This window comes from Cervus elaphus, chromosome 30 (genome assembly GCF_910594005.1).
Source record: "Cervus elaphus chromosome 30, mCerEla1.1, whole genome shotgun sequence".
Taxonomy (NCBI): domain Eukaryota; kingdom Metazoa; phylum Chordata; class Mammalia; order Artiodactyla; family Cervidae; genus Cervus; species Cervus elaphus.
The window spans coordinates 16551332-16566861 of NC_057844.1; the positions used below are offsets into that span (position 1 = coordinate 16551332).

The 15530-nt window shown below is 48.3% G+C and overlaps 2 protein-coding genes across 2 annotated transcripts in view; one reads left to right on the plus strand and one right to left on the minus strand.

The window, feature by feature from the left end:
- The window catches only part of CBY2 (chibby family member 2), a 127946-nt gene that overhangs the window by 17312 nt on the left and 95104 nt on the right, over positions 1-15530 (plus strand). The window lies entirely within an intron of this gene.
- ERICH6B (glutamate rich 6B) overlaps positions 1-15530 on the minus strand; it is a 50039-nt gene that overhangs the window by 15702 nt on the left and 18807 nt on the right. The window contains exons 2-5 of the mRNA XM_043892144.1: positions 12450-12541; positions 5101-5240; positions 2711-2772; positions 664-740 (exon numbers count right to left, since the gene is read on the minus strand). Coding sequence (XP_043748079.1) covers positions 664-740; positions 2711-2772; positions 5101-5240; positions 12450-12541 — 371 coding nt within the window. The remainder of the gene's footprint in view (positions 1-663; positions 741-2710; positions 2773-5100; positions 5241-12449; positions 12542-15530) is intronic.

The following is a 15530-nucleotide window of genomic DNA, read 5'->3' on the forward strand; positions in this document are numbered from 1 at the left end:
TCCAGGCCTGGAGGTTGTGCCCAGAGTGGAAATTGTCTCTAGTTTGCCAGGTGGAGTTCCTAGCATAAGGGCTGCGTGGTTGAAGGCTAGCGTGAGACCGGCTTAGTATTAACGGGTGACTCTGGAGAGACAGGCAGGGCTAGGTCACTCCTTTATTCACTCAGGAAATATCCATTGTGTTCACATATGCCCCAAGCTGTCCTAGGTACCAGGGCTGGCACCGTGCCTGCTGCCCGTTCTAGTAGGGGAGATGGACGCTGCACAAGTGAACAGGTGAAAACTTCACCTGCTGGTGGCTAGGCATGCCCTGAAGAATGATTGTGCGTGTGTGTGCGCACTGGTTTGTAAAGGGTAGCCAAAGCAACAGTTTCTGAGAAGGTGACTTTTAAGCAGAGACCTGAATAAAGTGAGGGAGCAAGTCACAAGGATATTGGCGTGCAGAGTACTGTAGCCAGAGGACCGCACGTCCAAAGGCCCTGTGGCAGGGAGGCCTGCTCATGTGGTGAATAACAGAAAGGCCAGTGTGTCTGGCATGGACAAGAGCGAGGGCCTTTGAAGCCACGTGGGGAAAATGTGGAATTTTCCTGGAGGTAGTGGAGGGCCAGGGAAGTGTTTTAAAAAGATTTTGCTGGAAAGAATGTGAAGAAAGGACTGAGAAAGGACAGGATGGGCCAGGGACTCTGGGGCAATGAAGGTGTCTGAGGTGGTGTTGGTGATGTCGGAGAGGTGTGGGGTGGGGGCTGGGGAGAGGAAAACACGGCCGTGTGCCCCTGAGGAATGGAAGGAGGCCTCTCCTTAGACCTCACAGAGGAGCTTGTCCTCAGGGAGGTGAGGAGAGAGAGGTGGGCGGGGGCAGAGTCGATGAAAGCGCTTTGTGAGCGGTTTGGACGCGGACCTCAGTCTCCCTCGGAGGAGCCCTCCTCCAGTGCTTCCGTCCAGAGTGGAGGCGATTGGTCCGGGGGGAGGCGGATGTGAGCCCAGCTGCTCTTCCTGAGAGTCAGTCAGAGAGGAACAGAGAGCCTTCCTGAAGTCACGGTAACAGGGGACACGGATATGCTCATTCTTTTCCCCTGTCAGGAGGCTAGAATCATGGATTTCCTGGTTTGAGCTGTATAACCAGCTCTGTCTTTAATAGGGGGAGGTGTCAGGCTGCCTGTCTGAGCCTCAGTTTCCTTAAAGTGGGGTTGGGCTGGCTGCAGAGACCCGTCAGGTTCCTCTGAAGCGATGCTGCTTGGAGGCCGCTGCCCGGAGACGGGCCACAGGCCTGTGTCCTTCACACGGGGAGCTTTGGGGTCTGGTGGCTCATGACACGAGCTGTGTAGTAGCTCCCACTTCTTTTCACCCACAGGAGAGGCTATATAATTTCAAAATGCAGGTATCCTTGTTTTAAAATTACTCAAGATTTCAGGGACTTCCCTGGTGGTCCAGTGGTTAAGACGCTGCACTCCCAGTTGCAGGGTGCATGGGTTTGATCCCTGGTCAGGGAACTAGAACCCCGCATGTTAGGCAACCAAAATAAATTAATGAAGGATTTCAAGACAGTGGCAGCCGAGCATTAAAAGCAAGCACAGGACCCTGAGTGTGGGGGGCTTGCGTCCCTGCACAGCTCACATGCCTGCGAAGCCATCCTTGGCTTGGAAATCGGCGGGTTCAGAGACAAGGGGCTGCCCACAGCAGTCATTCTATAAGAGTTAGGTCAGGGGCATATACTTACTGGTATGGGGATGGGAACACTTCCTGAGAGGGAATCGGGGCTTTGTCCTGGCTCAGCAAGAAAAAGCATATGATGGATGAGGTGTGTCAGCTGTGGCTGTTGTTGCCAATTCTAGGTCCATGGGATCTGGTCATCTGGAAGATGTTCCAGCTGGTGGTCTGGAGTTTCTGAATTAAGTAGCCGGGTAGCTTAGGCTCTTGGCTCAGACTTTTTGATGAGACCCCCAAAGCTGGCAAAGTCCATGACTGGCAAGTCTTAACAGCTGGACCTCCAATGCCTTTCAGTTCAGTTCAGTCGCTCAGTCGTGTCCGACTCTTTGCGACCCCATGAACTGCAGCATGCCAAGCCTCCCTGTCCATCACCAACTCCTGGAGTTTGCCCAAACCCATGTCCATTGAGTCGGTGATGCCATCCAGCCATCTCATCCCCTCTGTCGTCCCCTTCTCCTGCCTTCAGTCTTTCCCAGCATCAGGGTGTTTTCAAATGAGTCAGTTCTTCTCATCAGGTGGCCAAAGTATTGGAGTTTCAGCTTCAGCGTCATTCCTTCCAGTGAATGCTCAGGACTGATCTCCTTTAGGATGCCTTTAGTATCTGGTAAAGGGGCTATTTCTTTCTTAAACTTTGCGTTAATGACTTCTTAGAACCTCCCCCAATACAGGGTAGATGCCTTCTTGTGTGGTCCCATAGTATCCCCTTCCCACCAAAGCATTAACTATTTTATATGCAGATTCCCTGCTTTCCTGTTTATCTTTGCCTCCTGCCCTCCCTCCCACCCTCATCACAATCAAAGGATAAGCCCCTTGAAGTCCCAGACCATGTTTCCTGTTTCTCGCTTGCTCAGTATTTTAATCCCTGGCAGCTGAGACTTTACTGGCCCAATACATGCTCAAGTGAGGGAACAAGCATTTCTGCCTCCTTGAGGGGAAGGTGGGAGACAGTGAGATGCACCCAGGAGAACCAGGTAACGGGATGGAAAATGGGGAGAGGAGTTCTTACTTTCCCGTTTCCTCATAATCCAGAGGATCGTCTCCTTGTAGTTTTCAAAATTTTTCTTCAACCTGAAAGGAAGGTGAATCGGCTTTAAAAGCTGAGACCGAATTGTGTTTACATGTCATGCTACACGGCAGATAGAGCTGGGGCCGGCTCCATCGTTTAATATGCGGAGACTTGGCTGGATGGCTCTGCCTCTGCAACCAGCTTTCTTCCAGTCTGTACTCAGGAATAAAGGGCCAGCGACTGGTGCTGTGTGTCCCTCCTGGCCTTTAATTGGCCTTCAACCTGGGCACCTGGGCTGACCCCAGATCTTTCAAAATGAATTCAGTGGGGTTCCTCTTGGGAATGAAACCAGGGTCGGGAGATCCAAAGCCAGCCAAAGCTGACTCTATGAGTTCAGCTCGTGCAGGTGGTTTTTTCTGTGGTGTGTGCTCTTGTGGCTGTGCACATTTCAGTAAAGCCTATTCAGAAAGAGCTTAGAGAAACGGTATTATTTGTGAGCCGGACACAGCCACCTGAAACTCCTTTGCACCGAGTAGGAAAATTTCAAATAAACTCACTCAAAAATGACTCACCAGGAAAGCCACATTAAGGCACAGCTCTTCAAAATGATCAAGCCTTCTACACCTCCTCTCATGTCAATATACAAAGCGAGTCATCCTGGCATTTCAATGGCTGGGACTGTTTTCCTGCCAAATAAGGGTGGTCTCTGGAGGCAGCAGCCTTTCCTGGTTCTCAGATCAGAGACCTTTTGAAAGGGAATCTGCCGGAAGGAGGGAGCTTCCAAGGCTTAATTGGATCTGAGCAGAGGGCCTTTGACACGGCAGATTTTAACTTCTCGCTTCAGAGTCCTCGAAGAGAGCTTAATAATTTAACCCCGAGCAACCTCAGGAAGCAAATACCATCTGCTGGAAAGGGCTGGGCTGTTTTGCCTGGTGGAAAGGAGGTTTAGTGTCTGTACTTTAGAAGCTGTTTGCAAGTTGAGAATGAGCTCTTCATGGCCCATTTGTGCCAAGGGTTCTTTGTTTTATTTGCAAGCACTGTGAATGGAATTGAAGCAGTTACCTCACCTACCATCACCTGTGAAAGAACAAGGAGGAAGAGGGTGGGGTGAAGCCTGTCCAGGCTGACAGCAGGATGCCAGGTGCATGCAAGAGTTAAATTCCAGTGAGGGGATCCCTCCAGAGGCACCTGGTGCCCTTTGGGGAAGGTTCTCTCCTTGGTTCTTTGCTCAGCTTTGCAAGCTAATGGAATCCCTACTAGCCTTGCTAGTAAGGGTACACACTACGGTATAGACCAGCATACAGTAGGTGCATTCATTGGGTGCAGTTAGGTTAGAATGAGCCTTGGTTATGGGCTTAAACGAGAAAGAAGGGGGAGAAAATGTAACCTAGAATGTAGGATAACCTACAATGGTATTATTTGGGATTTTTATTTTTCTTGTTTTATGAGGATCTGAAAACTTGGGTGTTCTTTGTATTTTGTGTATTTAGCCTTCCCTTTTCCTAGAGAAGCCTTAGGGGTCTCTGGCCCCAGGACTGTATTGAGCCCAAAGCAGAAGTTGCTGGCAGTCAGTCTCTCCCTGACTTTTGGGAGTCTTCATTCACCAAGGAGGCTATGCATGGTACCCCATCCCCCACAGCCTGTTCCTCGGAGCCCCTCCCAGAGAGTCATGGTCGTGATGATGGTCAGATGCCTGACCATGTCCCTTGTTCACCAAGGCTTCTGACAGCTGGATAAGTGAAAATCCAGGCTTCCTTGTACCACAGACTGGATGTACAGATAGGGTTCTGGAATATTTTGTGACTGGGGTCATGCCAACTAGAAAGATTTGGTGCCAGCAGCCATCTGCAATAACTTTATTGCTCCCCAAGCCCCTGCCATGTCCCAGGTCAGTGACGCTTGGGGCTTTTCCCCCTCAAGGAGCATGGAGAAGCAATGGCTAGCCTAGGATGAAGCTAAGCAATTTCTTGGGAAGATGCCCATGAGCTTGATCCCCCCACTGTCCCTTTTCTTCAAAGGCTCAGGGGTCTGAGCCTTGCCTCCCAGACTTTCGTACAAGTTCACGGTCCCTTCAAGACTTTTTCTTGCCTGGGATTTCCAGCCTGTGTCCCTGCTCACCTTTGATGCTATCTTGCACATCCTGTGTTCATAGATTTCTTTGCCTTTGAGTTTTGGTAGCCGATCATCCTGTCCCCTGACCCCTAATCTTACCCTTGTCCTGTGTCTGGCTTGTGCCAGCTCTTTGACTCAAGGAAGCTTCTGGACCCTGGCCTTCTTCTGTGCTCTCATGGCCCAGTTAACACTCTTCTCTGCATCTAGCTTTGGTCTACCTGCACCCAGCGACCAGTACCTTCCCAGTGACCAATAGTTCCATCCCTCTTGTCACTTACAGAATTCCCAGCTTCCTTCTGGTTTCACCCTCCAGATGACCAGTCAGGGGAATGGTAATATCCTCCTCCAGTTCGTTGCGAACAGCCATTTCTTTGAGCATGGTCCTGAACACCGACTGATAGGAGGTGGTCGAAACCTGCTAAAGAGTTAATCTTTACTGTATATAAATCTTCTTCATCTATCTCTATGTAACTTTGCATATCTATTCTTGCTTTCTTTTCCTCTCAAAATATTTGTTAGTTTTGTTTTCGTTGCTTTATTCCCCACTTGGCACTTTGCTTTCGTTTTGTTTTCCAGTTTGTGCTTTAGTTAGTTTTGGTCTTAACTGGTAGATATAATTTTTTATTTCCTTTGTTCGCTGGGTCAATCTACTATATTTTATTTTTGTTGGACTACTTTGACTTTGCTTATGTATATGTGTATATTCCATTATTTAATTATTATTTGCCTGATTTTGTGACTGCCATTTGTCTGGGGTTCATCTTTGGTTTCTTGGTTTTGGGTATTTGTTTTAATCTCACTTAATGCTATAACAGACCACTTGTGGAATCTTCGTTCCTGACCAAAGATCAAGCCCTGAGCCTTTGGAGTGGGAGCACTGACTCCAAGACCTTGACTACTGGAGAACTAACCTGCTGCTGCTGCTGCTGCTAAGTCGCTTCAGTCGTGTCCGACTCTGTGCGACCCCATAGACTGCAGTCCACCAGGCTCCCCCGTCCCTGGGATTCTCCAGGCAAGAACACTGGAGTGGGTTGCCATTTCCTTCTCCAATGCATGAAAGTGAAAAGTGAAAGTGAAGTCCCTCAGTCGTGTCTGACCCTTAGCGACCCCATGGACTGCAGCCTACCAGACTCCTCCATCCATGGGATTTTCCAGGCAAGAGTACTGGAGTGGGGTGCCGTTGCCTTCTCCGAGAACTAACCCTAGGGAGTATGAAATAGTGAGAACTCACACAAAGGAAACCACTTGAATACAAGACCTGGCATCACCCAACCACCAGTAGCACCCTTGTACACCCTCATCTAAACAACAAACAAAACAAAAATACAAACCAAATCATTAGCAGGCAGGATTACCACCTCACTCAGCCTGGTCCCTCAGAGGAAAAACAAACAAAAAACTCAGCACAAATCTCACCCTATACAAAGCTTACATGAACCACTGGATCAACCTTACAGGGGCAGAAACCAAAAGAAGGAAAGAATTCAGCCTTGAAGTCTGGGAAAAGGAGACCTCAAACACAATAAGTTAAAAAAAAATAATGAAAAGGCAGAGAAATACTACACAAATGAAGGAACAAATTAGAAACACAGAGGTCCAAATAAATGAAGAGGAAGTAGACAAATGACCTGAAAAAGAATTCAGAATATTGATAGTAAAGATGATCAAAAACCTTGAAAACAAAATGGAGAAAATGCAAGAATCAATTAACAAAGACCTAGAAGAATTAAAGAATAAACATATAGAGACAAACAACACAATTACTGAAATTAAAAATACTTTGGAAGGAATCAAAAGCAGAATATCTGAAGCAGAAGAACAAATCAGTGAGCTGGAAGATAAAACAGTGGAAATAACTTCTGAAGAGCAGAATAAAGTAAAAAGAATGAAAAGAACTGAGGATAGTCTCAGAGCCCTCTGGGACATTATCAAATGCACCAACATTTGAATTATAGGGGTCCCAGAAGAAGAAGACAAAAAGAAAGGGTATGAGAAAATTTTTGAAGAGATTATAGTTGAAAATTTCCCTGACATGGAAAAGGAAATAGTCAAACAAGTCCAAGAGGCACAAAGAGTCCCATATAGGATAAACCCAAGGAGAAACATGCCAAGACACATACTAAATGAGCTAACAAAGACTAAACACAAAGAAAGAATATTAAAAGCAGCAAGGGAAAAGCAACAAGTAATGTACAAGGGAAACCCCATATGTTATCTTTCAGCAGAAATTGCAGGCCAGAAGGGAATGGCAGGATATATTTAAAGTACTGATAGGGAAACATCTACAACCAAGATTACTGTACCCAGCAAGGATCTCATTCAGAATTGATGGAGAAATAAAAAGCGTTTCAGACAAGCAAACATTAAGAGAATTCAATATCACTAAACCAGCTTTACAACAACTGTTAAAGAGACTTATATAGTCAAGAAATACAAGAGAAGGAAAAAGATCTACAAAATCAGTTCAGTTCAGTTGCTCAGTTGTGTCCGACTCTTTGCGACCCCATGAACTGCAGCATGCCAAGCCTCCCTGTCCATCACCAACTCCTGGAGTTTGCCCAAACCCATGTCCATTGAGTCGGTGATGCCATCCAGCCATCTCATCCCCTCTGTCATCCCCTTCTCCCACTTTCAATCTTTCCCAGCACCAGGGTGTTTTCAAATGAGTCAGCTCTTCACATCAGGTGGCCAAAGTATTGGAGTTTCAGCTTCAGCATCAGTCCTTCCAATGAACACCCAGGACTGATGTTCTTTAGGATGGACTGGTTGGATCTCCTTGGAGTCCAAGGGACTCTCAAGAGTCTTCTCCAACACCACAGTTCAAAAGCATCAATTCTTCAGCACTCAGCTTTCTTTATATTCCAACTCTCACATCCATACATGACTACTGGAAAAACCATAGGCTTGACTAGACGGACCTTTGTTGACAAAGTAATGTCTCTGCTTTTTAATATGCTGTCTAGATTGGTCATAACTTTCCTTCCAAGGAATAAGCGTCTTTTAATTTCATGGCTGCAGTCACTATCTACAGTGATTTTGGAGCCCTCAAAAATAAACCCCAAACAATTAAGAAAATGGCAATAGGAACATATATATCAATAATTACTTTAAATGTAAATGGATTAAATGCTCCAACCAAAAGACACAGACTGGCTGAATGGATACAAAAACAAGACCCATATATATACTGTCTATAAGAAACCCACTTCAGACCTAAAGACACACATAGACTGAAAGTGAGAGGATGGAAAAATATATTCCATGCAAATGGGAAACAGAAGAAAGCTGGAGTAGCAATCCTCATATCAGACAAAATAGACCGTAAAGAAGATTACAGGAGATAAGGAAGGACACTACATAATGATCAAGAGATCAGTCCAAGAGGAAACCTGCAAAGGGACTGCAGAATGAAATAGCCTGAAATCTGATTCCCTGATGTGCCAGATGAGATTTCAACATGTAATTGGAAAAAGACAGTGGGAACAGTAGGATGACTAGCAAGATTTGTTCTGAAGGTTGTCTCCATAATGGTCACACCCTCTTCTCATTGCCCAGTTCCCTTAAGAATATATATTTTTTAATAGTAGCATACCAAGAAGTCTTTTGAGAGCATAAAATTACCTCCTTCTTCCAAATGTAGAGAAGGCTCTAGAACATAAAGTTGCATTCATGGCTTGAGAGCATAAGGCTTTTTTAGTTCCTGGAATGACCAAGCTCTCAGTGGTTGGTTATTTATTGTATCATAAATAACTGTGAAGGATAAGAGTCTTCAGGAGACCAGGGTAGTACCTAGCATGTTCTTGTAGTGGATGATTCTGTCTTTAAGGATTCTTCCAAAGTAATGACACTGCAAGCTACCTTTTAATTTTGTAGATTTGTTCATTCTATCTCAAGTCTGTGAGGTTAACCAGGACTGACCCATAGGTTGGTCTTCACAAGAGTTTCTTTTTTCGACTCCCTTTTGGTAGAAGGTGAATTGTGACTTGCTGTCTAGAAGAACTGCAGGTCGTCACATCGCCCTGCTCACTACAGGTTGAGATTGTTATGGAGGTTGTTCCGCGTCTGATAATGTACAGTCTACCATTCGCTTATAAGCCTCCTAAAGTAAGCAGTGGGGGCAGGGGGGGCGGCTTCCCTGGTGGCTCAGTGGTAACGAATCCACCTGCCAATGCAGGAGACATGGGTTCGACCCCTGGGTTGGGAAATTCCCCTGGAGAAGGAAGTGGCAACCCACTCCAGCATTCTTGCCTGGAAAATTCCATGGACAGAGGACCGTGGCGGTCTGCAGTTCATGGGTTTGCAAAAGAGGCACACATGTCTTAGCAACTAAACAACTAAAACAAAAAGGAAGCGGGCGACCCACATACCCAGAGTCGCATGGGACTTGGGGCAGATACAAGGATGGAGCTTGCGGTTGTCTGGTTTTTCCAGGTTGGGGGAAAGCTGGGGTGTCTCAGGACCGACTTGCTTGATCCCCGCCTCTGCACGCACCTCTCCTCATTGCTGGTGTTCAGTTAATTAAACACAGAGGCCATCAGACTGAGGAGGCTCTGAGGCCATGGTGCCCCGAGTAAGCAAACAAAAACCTCAGCCGGTAAATGCCTCAAGCCTAAGAGATCAAAATCCAAGGACAACCACTCAAAAGCAGCTGCTCGGCTTTAAGCCAGTCAGCCAATAATTTCCTTGCTCTGCTTCTGCCTTTTCTGTCTCTCCTCAGCTCCTGTTGGCCGAGGGCTCTTAGCCACTTCCAGTCTGGTACTGCCTGATTCTAATCATACAGGCTCAAACAAATTCTTCAGATTCTTAATAGGCCTCAGTTCATCTTTTCACACTGGAATGTATCAGTGCTTCGGGGCGGATTGAGGTGAAGGCTTGTGGTCCCAATATTCCTGCCTCTAAATTCTTTATTATTGACCATTCCTCCTTGAGTTGGAGTGATGACCCAATTGCCCAGGCTGGTCTTTCACGAGTCCTTTTGTTTTTTTTTAAAAAATTTTCATTTTTCTTTTATTTTTGGCGGTGCTGGGTCTTTGTTGCTGCCTGAGGGCTTTCTGTAGTTTCGGCGAGCAGGGGCTACTCCCTGGTTGCTGTGAGCATGCTTGTCAGCGTGGTGGCTTTCCTTGTAGAGCGTGGGCTCTAGGCACGCGGGCTCAGTCGTTGCAGCTTGGTAGCTGTGGCGCTTGGGCTGAGTTGCCCCGAGGCATGTGAGGTCTGTCAGATCCCACCGTCAGAATAACCACGGTCTAGGTTGATGGCTGCCTCCAAGTCAAAGGACCCCAGCGACGTCTCTCCCGTGGGTACCTCAGTGGTTTCTGGTGCTCCCCCTCCCAAAGGCCTCAGAAGTGCACACAGACAAGTCTCTCAGCTGCAGGTATCATGTGGCATTGACTCCATTCCTTCTGTCCTGCTCTGGCCCTACTTGGGCACATCTGCTGCCTGTGGGATTTCTTGGAGGAACGGTGCTTTTCAGGTGATACTGTGGCTGGGCTGCAGGTGCTGCCCCGTCACTCACCTAAGTGTCTGATCTTTGGAGCCAGGTGGTATAGACAGCCAGGGGGTCATGTCCCCCCTCTCTGCGCCACACTTTGTCACCTGAGCCAAGCCCCTGAGATGACACGGCAAGGTGTTTGTGCCTGGGGCTCACGTGCACAGGCGGCGTGTCACCCAGAAGCCTCCCTGCATCCTGTCTCATCCAGAACCTCACGCGGCTCCATGGGAGGTGTCCCCCTGGCTTACGGCTGCAGCCCCGCCAGACACACAGAACCTCAGTTGACAGGTGCGCTGAAGGTTTTTGAAAAATTTGTTTCTAATTAAAACAATTCCTTTCGATTTCAACTCTTGCTAAAAAATCTCTCTAAAATGCCTGAGTTTACTTTCCTATCTTAGTATATTCAGTGCCGTGAATCTAAATTCAAGTAATCCCTTTTCCATCATTTGACATGGTAGTTCAGTATTGGAAAAAGCAGTAGGTTTTTTTCTTACTAATATGGGCTTCGCTGGTGGCTCAGATGGTAAAGAATCTGCTGCAGTGTAGGACACCTGGGTTCAATCCCTGGGTCGGGAAGATCCCCTGGAGGAGGGCATGGCAGACCACTCCAGTATTCTTGCCTGGAGAATCCCCATGGACAGAGGAGCCTGGTGGGCTATAGTCCATGGGGTTGCAAAGAGTCAGGCATGGCTGAGCAAAAATACTTTTGCTTCTTATTAATATAAGTGTATAAGAGCATGTCTGGAAAGTAAGGAATTTAGGCTAAATAAGAACTGAAATCAGAGAATTTTTTTTCAATTAAAATAAGAGCAAAAACTAAATGCCTCGGTTATTTCCCACCCCCTTTTTAAGTTCAGGATAATGTATCTGCTTTATTTTGAGTTTCAGAGACACAAGCTCTCACTTTTGTGATTGTAGTTAGTACCTACAATCCTGAGAAAATTTCTCAGCTATAGTGGAAAGGATATACAACCTGAGTAAACAGGTGTTGGAAGCCTTGGAGGTAAATTGGAAATTATAGCCACCAAGCTGCATTGGCAGGCAAAACATTTGTGCAGTAAAGACAGTACAAAACTTTTCTGTAGATGGAAGACTTATTCAAGGTTTTGGAGCTTCCCACGGTGTCTCTAGTTATTGGATACAGCTGGGAAAGGATTGCCATTAAACTCCCAGGGCTGGTTCTGTGCCGCTTTGAAAAGTGTGGGAGCAGGACTCAGATCTGTGGGGTATGCTCCAATGCTCCTTGTTGTGGTGTTGCACTGAGGACGCCGTTGTCTGAAGTTTCCGTCTTCTGGGCTCTCCATGCCTGGTCCTTCGGTTGGAGATGGTAGGCTTTTTGGGGGGCTTTGGTCTGTGCTTGTTGGGGTTTCTGATTGTGGTCTTTTCAGGAGTTTATGAAGCAAAAAGAAAACTCAAACTCACTGCCATGTTGTTCCTTGGATCTCATGGTCCCCTGACAGTCTGCCTTCTTTCCTCTGTCTTTTAAAAGCTCCTTGTGTTTGTTTTATATATAATGTCTAGAGTTTTAAGTGGTGTGTGTGTGTGTTAGTTGCTCAGTCCTGTCCGACTCTTTGCGACCCCATGGACTGTAGCCTACCAGGCTCCTCTGTCCATGGAATTCTCCAGGCAAGAATACTGGAGCAGGTTGCCATTCTCTTCTCCAGGGGATCTTCCTGACCCAGGGGTCAAACCCAGGTCTCCCGCATTGTGGGCAGATTCTTTATCGTCTGAGCCACTATTGCTTAGTGGGAAAATTACATCTAGTCCATATTTCCAGGATCTAACTTCATTTTTACACAAAGTTTCTACAAAGAGCGATTTGCCCTGTTCTGTTAAGTATCTGGGTAGCTTGTGTGTTTCGCTTTTAATGTTGCTGCCTTCAAAAGCAATCTTGAGGGGGTTTTATTCATGTTACAGAATGCAGGGCCTTGTGGTGTCATCCTTGGCTTTCTTCTGACCCTCTTTGGATTAATGCGTGTCATTTACACTTCAGCGTGTTTTAAGAGAAGCCCTCTTGGGCTGTGATAACAGCGGAGCAACGCTGTGACTCCCAGGACTCAAGACGCAGTGTCCAGCTGGCCCCCCGGGCTACCCTACCCAACATGCAGAGCCAGTGTTCCCAGTTTTTAACCAACTTACTTCATCTTCGAAGACCTCATCATCTTCCAGTGTACCAATGGGGTCTTTCAATACACGGTCCCAAAAGCTCTCTTTGTAGTTAAACTCCGTGGCTTTCAATGGTGGAAGGTACGGCCAAAGGAGAGGCATTTGGGAAAGGAGCCGAAACGACAAACAAAAACAAAAAGAGAAACAGATTTACGGCATTTACACTTGACCTTTTAACTACAAATGCACAGGTCATCAATAAGACTTTAAATTCATCAAACCACTTAAAATTTGACTCGGAGACATTCGTAAAACAGGAATGAAAGGGTATCTCAGTGGCAGATTTAGGAAAGTGTGTGTTTCCGGTGGTCAGGGAAGGCGCATCTGACAAAGTGACATTTGAGTGAGTCCTACACGAAGCAAGGGAGTGAGCAGGCAGATGGCTGGGGAAGACCATCCCTGGCAGGGGGCGGAGGAGGTGAAAGGCCCTGAGATGGGAGGGAGTGGGAGCATGCTGAGGAATCTGACAAACCACAGGAGGCACAGCGTGCGTGAGGGGAGTGAGAGTGAGGTGAGCTGGGAGGGCCAAGGCCAGCTCACGGAGGACCTAGGAGGCCCTGTGGAGGAATTGAGATTTTATTCCCAGAGAGATTTATTCTGAGTGTGATTTTCTCTTGGAAATCCTGAGAAATATTCCTATCTCCTGTCAGTTTTGTCAAAAATTGCCCATCTCCAGAATTGCAGATGGTTCGTAATTGCTAGTTAAAGCGTAAGAGATGAATCCCCAAGCCAGTGAGCTTAAAAAAAAATAAAAAAGACAAGTCTCTGGGAGATAGCAGATGCCTTTGTTCTCACGGTCAACCACAGCCTGGTGACTCTGGGCCAGGAGAGGGGCTGGAGACCTCCAGTGTGGACGGGGTGCGACTTGAATGGAGGAACGGATAATTACAACTTAGGCCTGGATTCCCTGCTCCGGGAAAGGTGTGGATCCTGAGCGGAGCTGAGGGGACAGGGCTTGTACATGATGATTGGAACCCCAGGGAAATTATGGTGGCCTCTGTCTTGGCTTCAGGATGACACCAGCCCCTCCTCGCTGGGCCATCCAGGAAGCCCATTTACCAGCCGGTGGTGCTGGGCTGACTGAGTCTGTCTGATGTGTGTCCCTGCTGGGTCTCTGCGGGTGGAGAGGGGCGTTCTTTGTGATCTCCATACATATCTCTGCACTGCCTCCGGACTTTGGTTCAGTAATGGAAACGCTGACTCCTCTGGGCCCCTGCAGGGATTGTGAGCTCCACCCAGCTGGATCTGCCTGTCCTGACCCCAGGCCAGGGGCCTCTCTGCCTGCAGACGTCCCACCCCAGCCTCGGCTTGTTCCTGGTGGAAACCTGCCTCATTGCAGGGGCCCCTGTGTGTCCCCAGACTGTCCACCTGGGGTGTGGCCTGGAGAAGTTTCTTCTTGTTGAGAAGACCTGACGAGAATCCACAGGGTTCAGGCAAGCCCTCAGGAGAAGTAGCAGAGGAGCTGGTAGAACGCGAGTCTGGGGAGGCCGGGTGCAGAGCCCCCGAGGAAGGTTCTCTGAGGACGTGCCTGCTGGACGCGGAGGAGGGGAGCCTGCCTCTGACCCTGCTCGCTCAGCAGCTCCTTGTGATTTGTCAGTGCCGTCTTTTAATAGGCTTTATTGAATAATAGACACTTAATTTGAGGGGGGAAAAAAAGAAGTAGGTGTTTGTCAAGGGAAGAAGGGGACTTGGCAGGCCGGAATTGGGAGCAGCCGTGTAAGGAGGCATTTGTTTCCTCGAAATCATTAACCTTATTAGCATCAACCGGCCCTGGCTACGTGTCAAGACAAGCCCGGTAAATCCTCAGTAACACAGCCTTAACTGGGGCAGGAGGAGAGGGAAGAGCTTTAGTCCTAATTAACTTTCCCTTTGGGGATTTCTGTCAACCTCTACCTTTGTTCTAGTGGGATTGTCTTCCCTCCAAGCCTCTCCTGTGGGAGGACTGGGGAGGCGGCGGCAGTGTCAGGCCAGGTTCCCGCGTGGTGGCCCTGTTCCCCGGGGCCTTCCCAGTGGGTCACTCAGCCCTCCGCGCCCTGGGCCCCTCGTCCGTGTAGCGGGGACCGCGGAGCTCATCTTCAGGGCGGCTCAGGGGACCAGCGCCAGTGCGACGGAAGCCGGGCACTCAGCACTCCATGGAGCGGGACGTCTCTCCCGGACTGATTATCAACAAGTCTTAACTCCTCTCCACCCAGTCAGTGGCTCTCCTCCCACAGCTTTTTTTTTTCCTGACAGAAGGACGCCTCCTGACTTTGGGGTGGATGTTGGAGTCCTGTGTGTTTGCCGAGCAGAGCAGAGCCCCATGTTCTAAGCCAGGACGCGGAGGGGAGAAGCAGTAGGCCACTGCCTCCGGCCGGCTCAGAGAAGTGGGCACAGGGGTGAAACCCGGGCAGGTCCGCTCCTCCACCCCTCCGGTGGGAGCTGCTGCCGGGGGTGCCTGAGAAACGCGGACCCTCAGGCCCCTGGACTGAGTCTGCGTTTGAACACAAGGCCTGGGTGAATGCGCTGCACGTGAAAGTCTGGGCAGCACTAGTCTACCCTGGCTCTCTCCTCTCTGGAAATGGAATAAGATCAAGAAGACTCTAGAGTGAGAAAGAGGTTGTTTGATGAGCTACCTGTGTAGGTAACCCTGCTCCTCCCTGCCCCCATCCCAGCAGTTCACCATCCCTCCGTTGTTTCTATTCAATCAAAGGTTGTGTGTGTGCTAAGTCACTTCAGTCGTGTCCCCCTCTTTGTGATTGCATGGACTGTAGCCCGCCAGGCTCCTCTGTCCATGGGATTCTCCAGGCCGGAATACCGGAGTGGGTTGTCATGCCCGCCTCCAAACCATAGAATAGGTCTGGTTAATTGTAGGACTTTGGTGGAGCGATGTGTACATGTTGGAATTCTGCCACCAAAACCCAACCTTTTCCCCTGTCCTTCTCCCTCAGAGGATTCAGCTATCCCCTACTTTAATAAAAACTGACTTAGGCTCTAAGGGTACCATTTGAGGGGCTCCGATTCATTCCCTGCCGAGGTGCCATGGAAAGAGCCTGTCTGGAGGGACCCATGCATCCC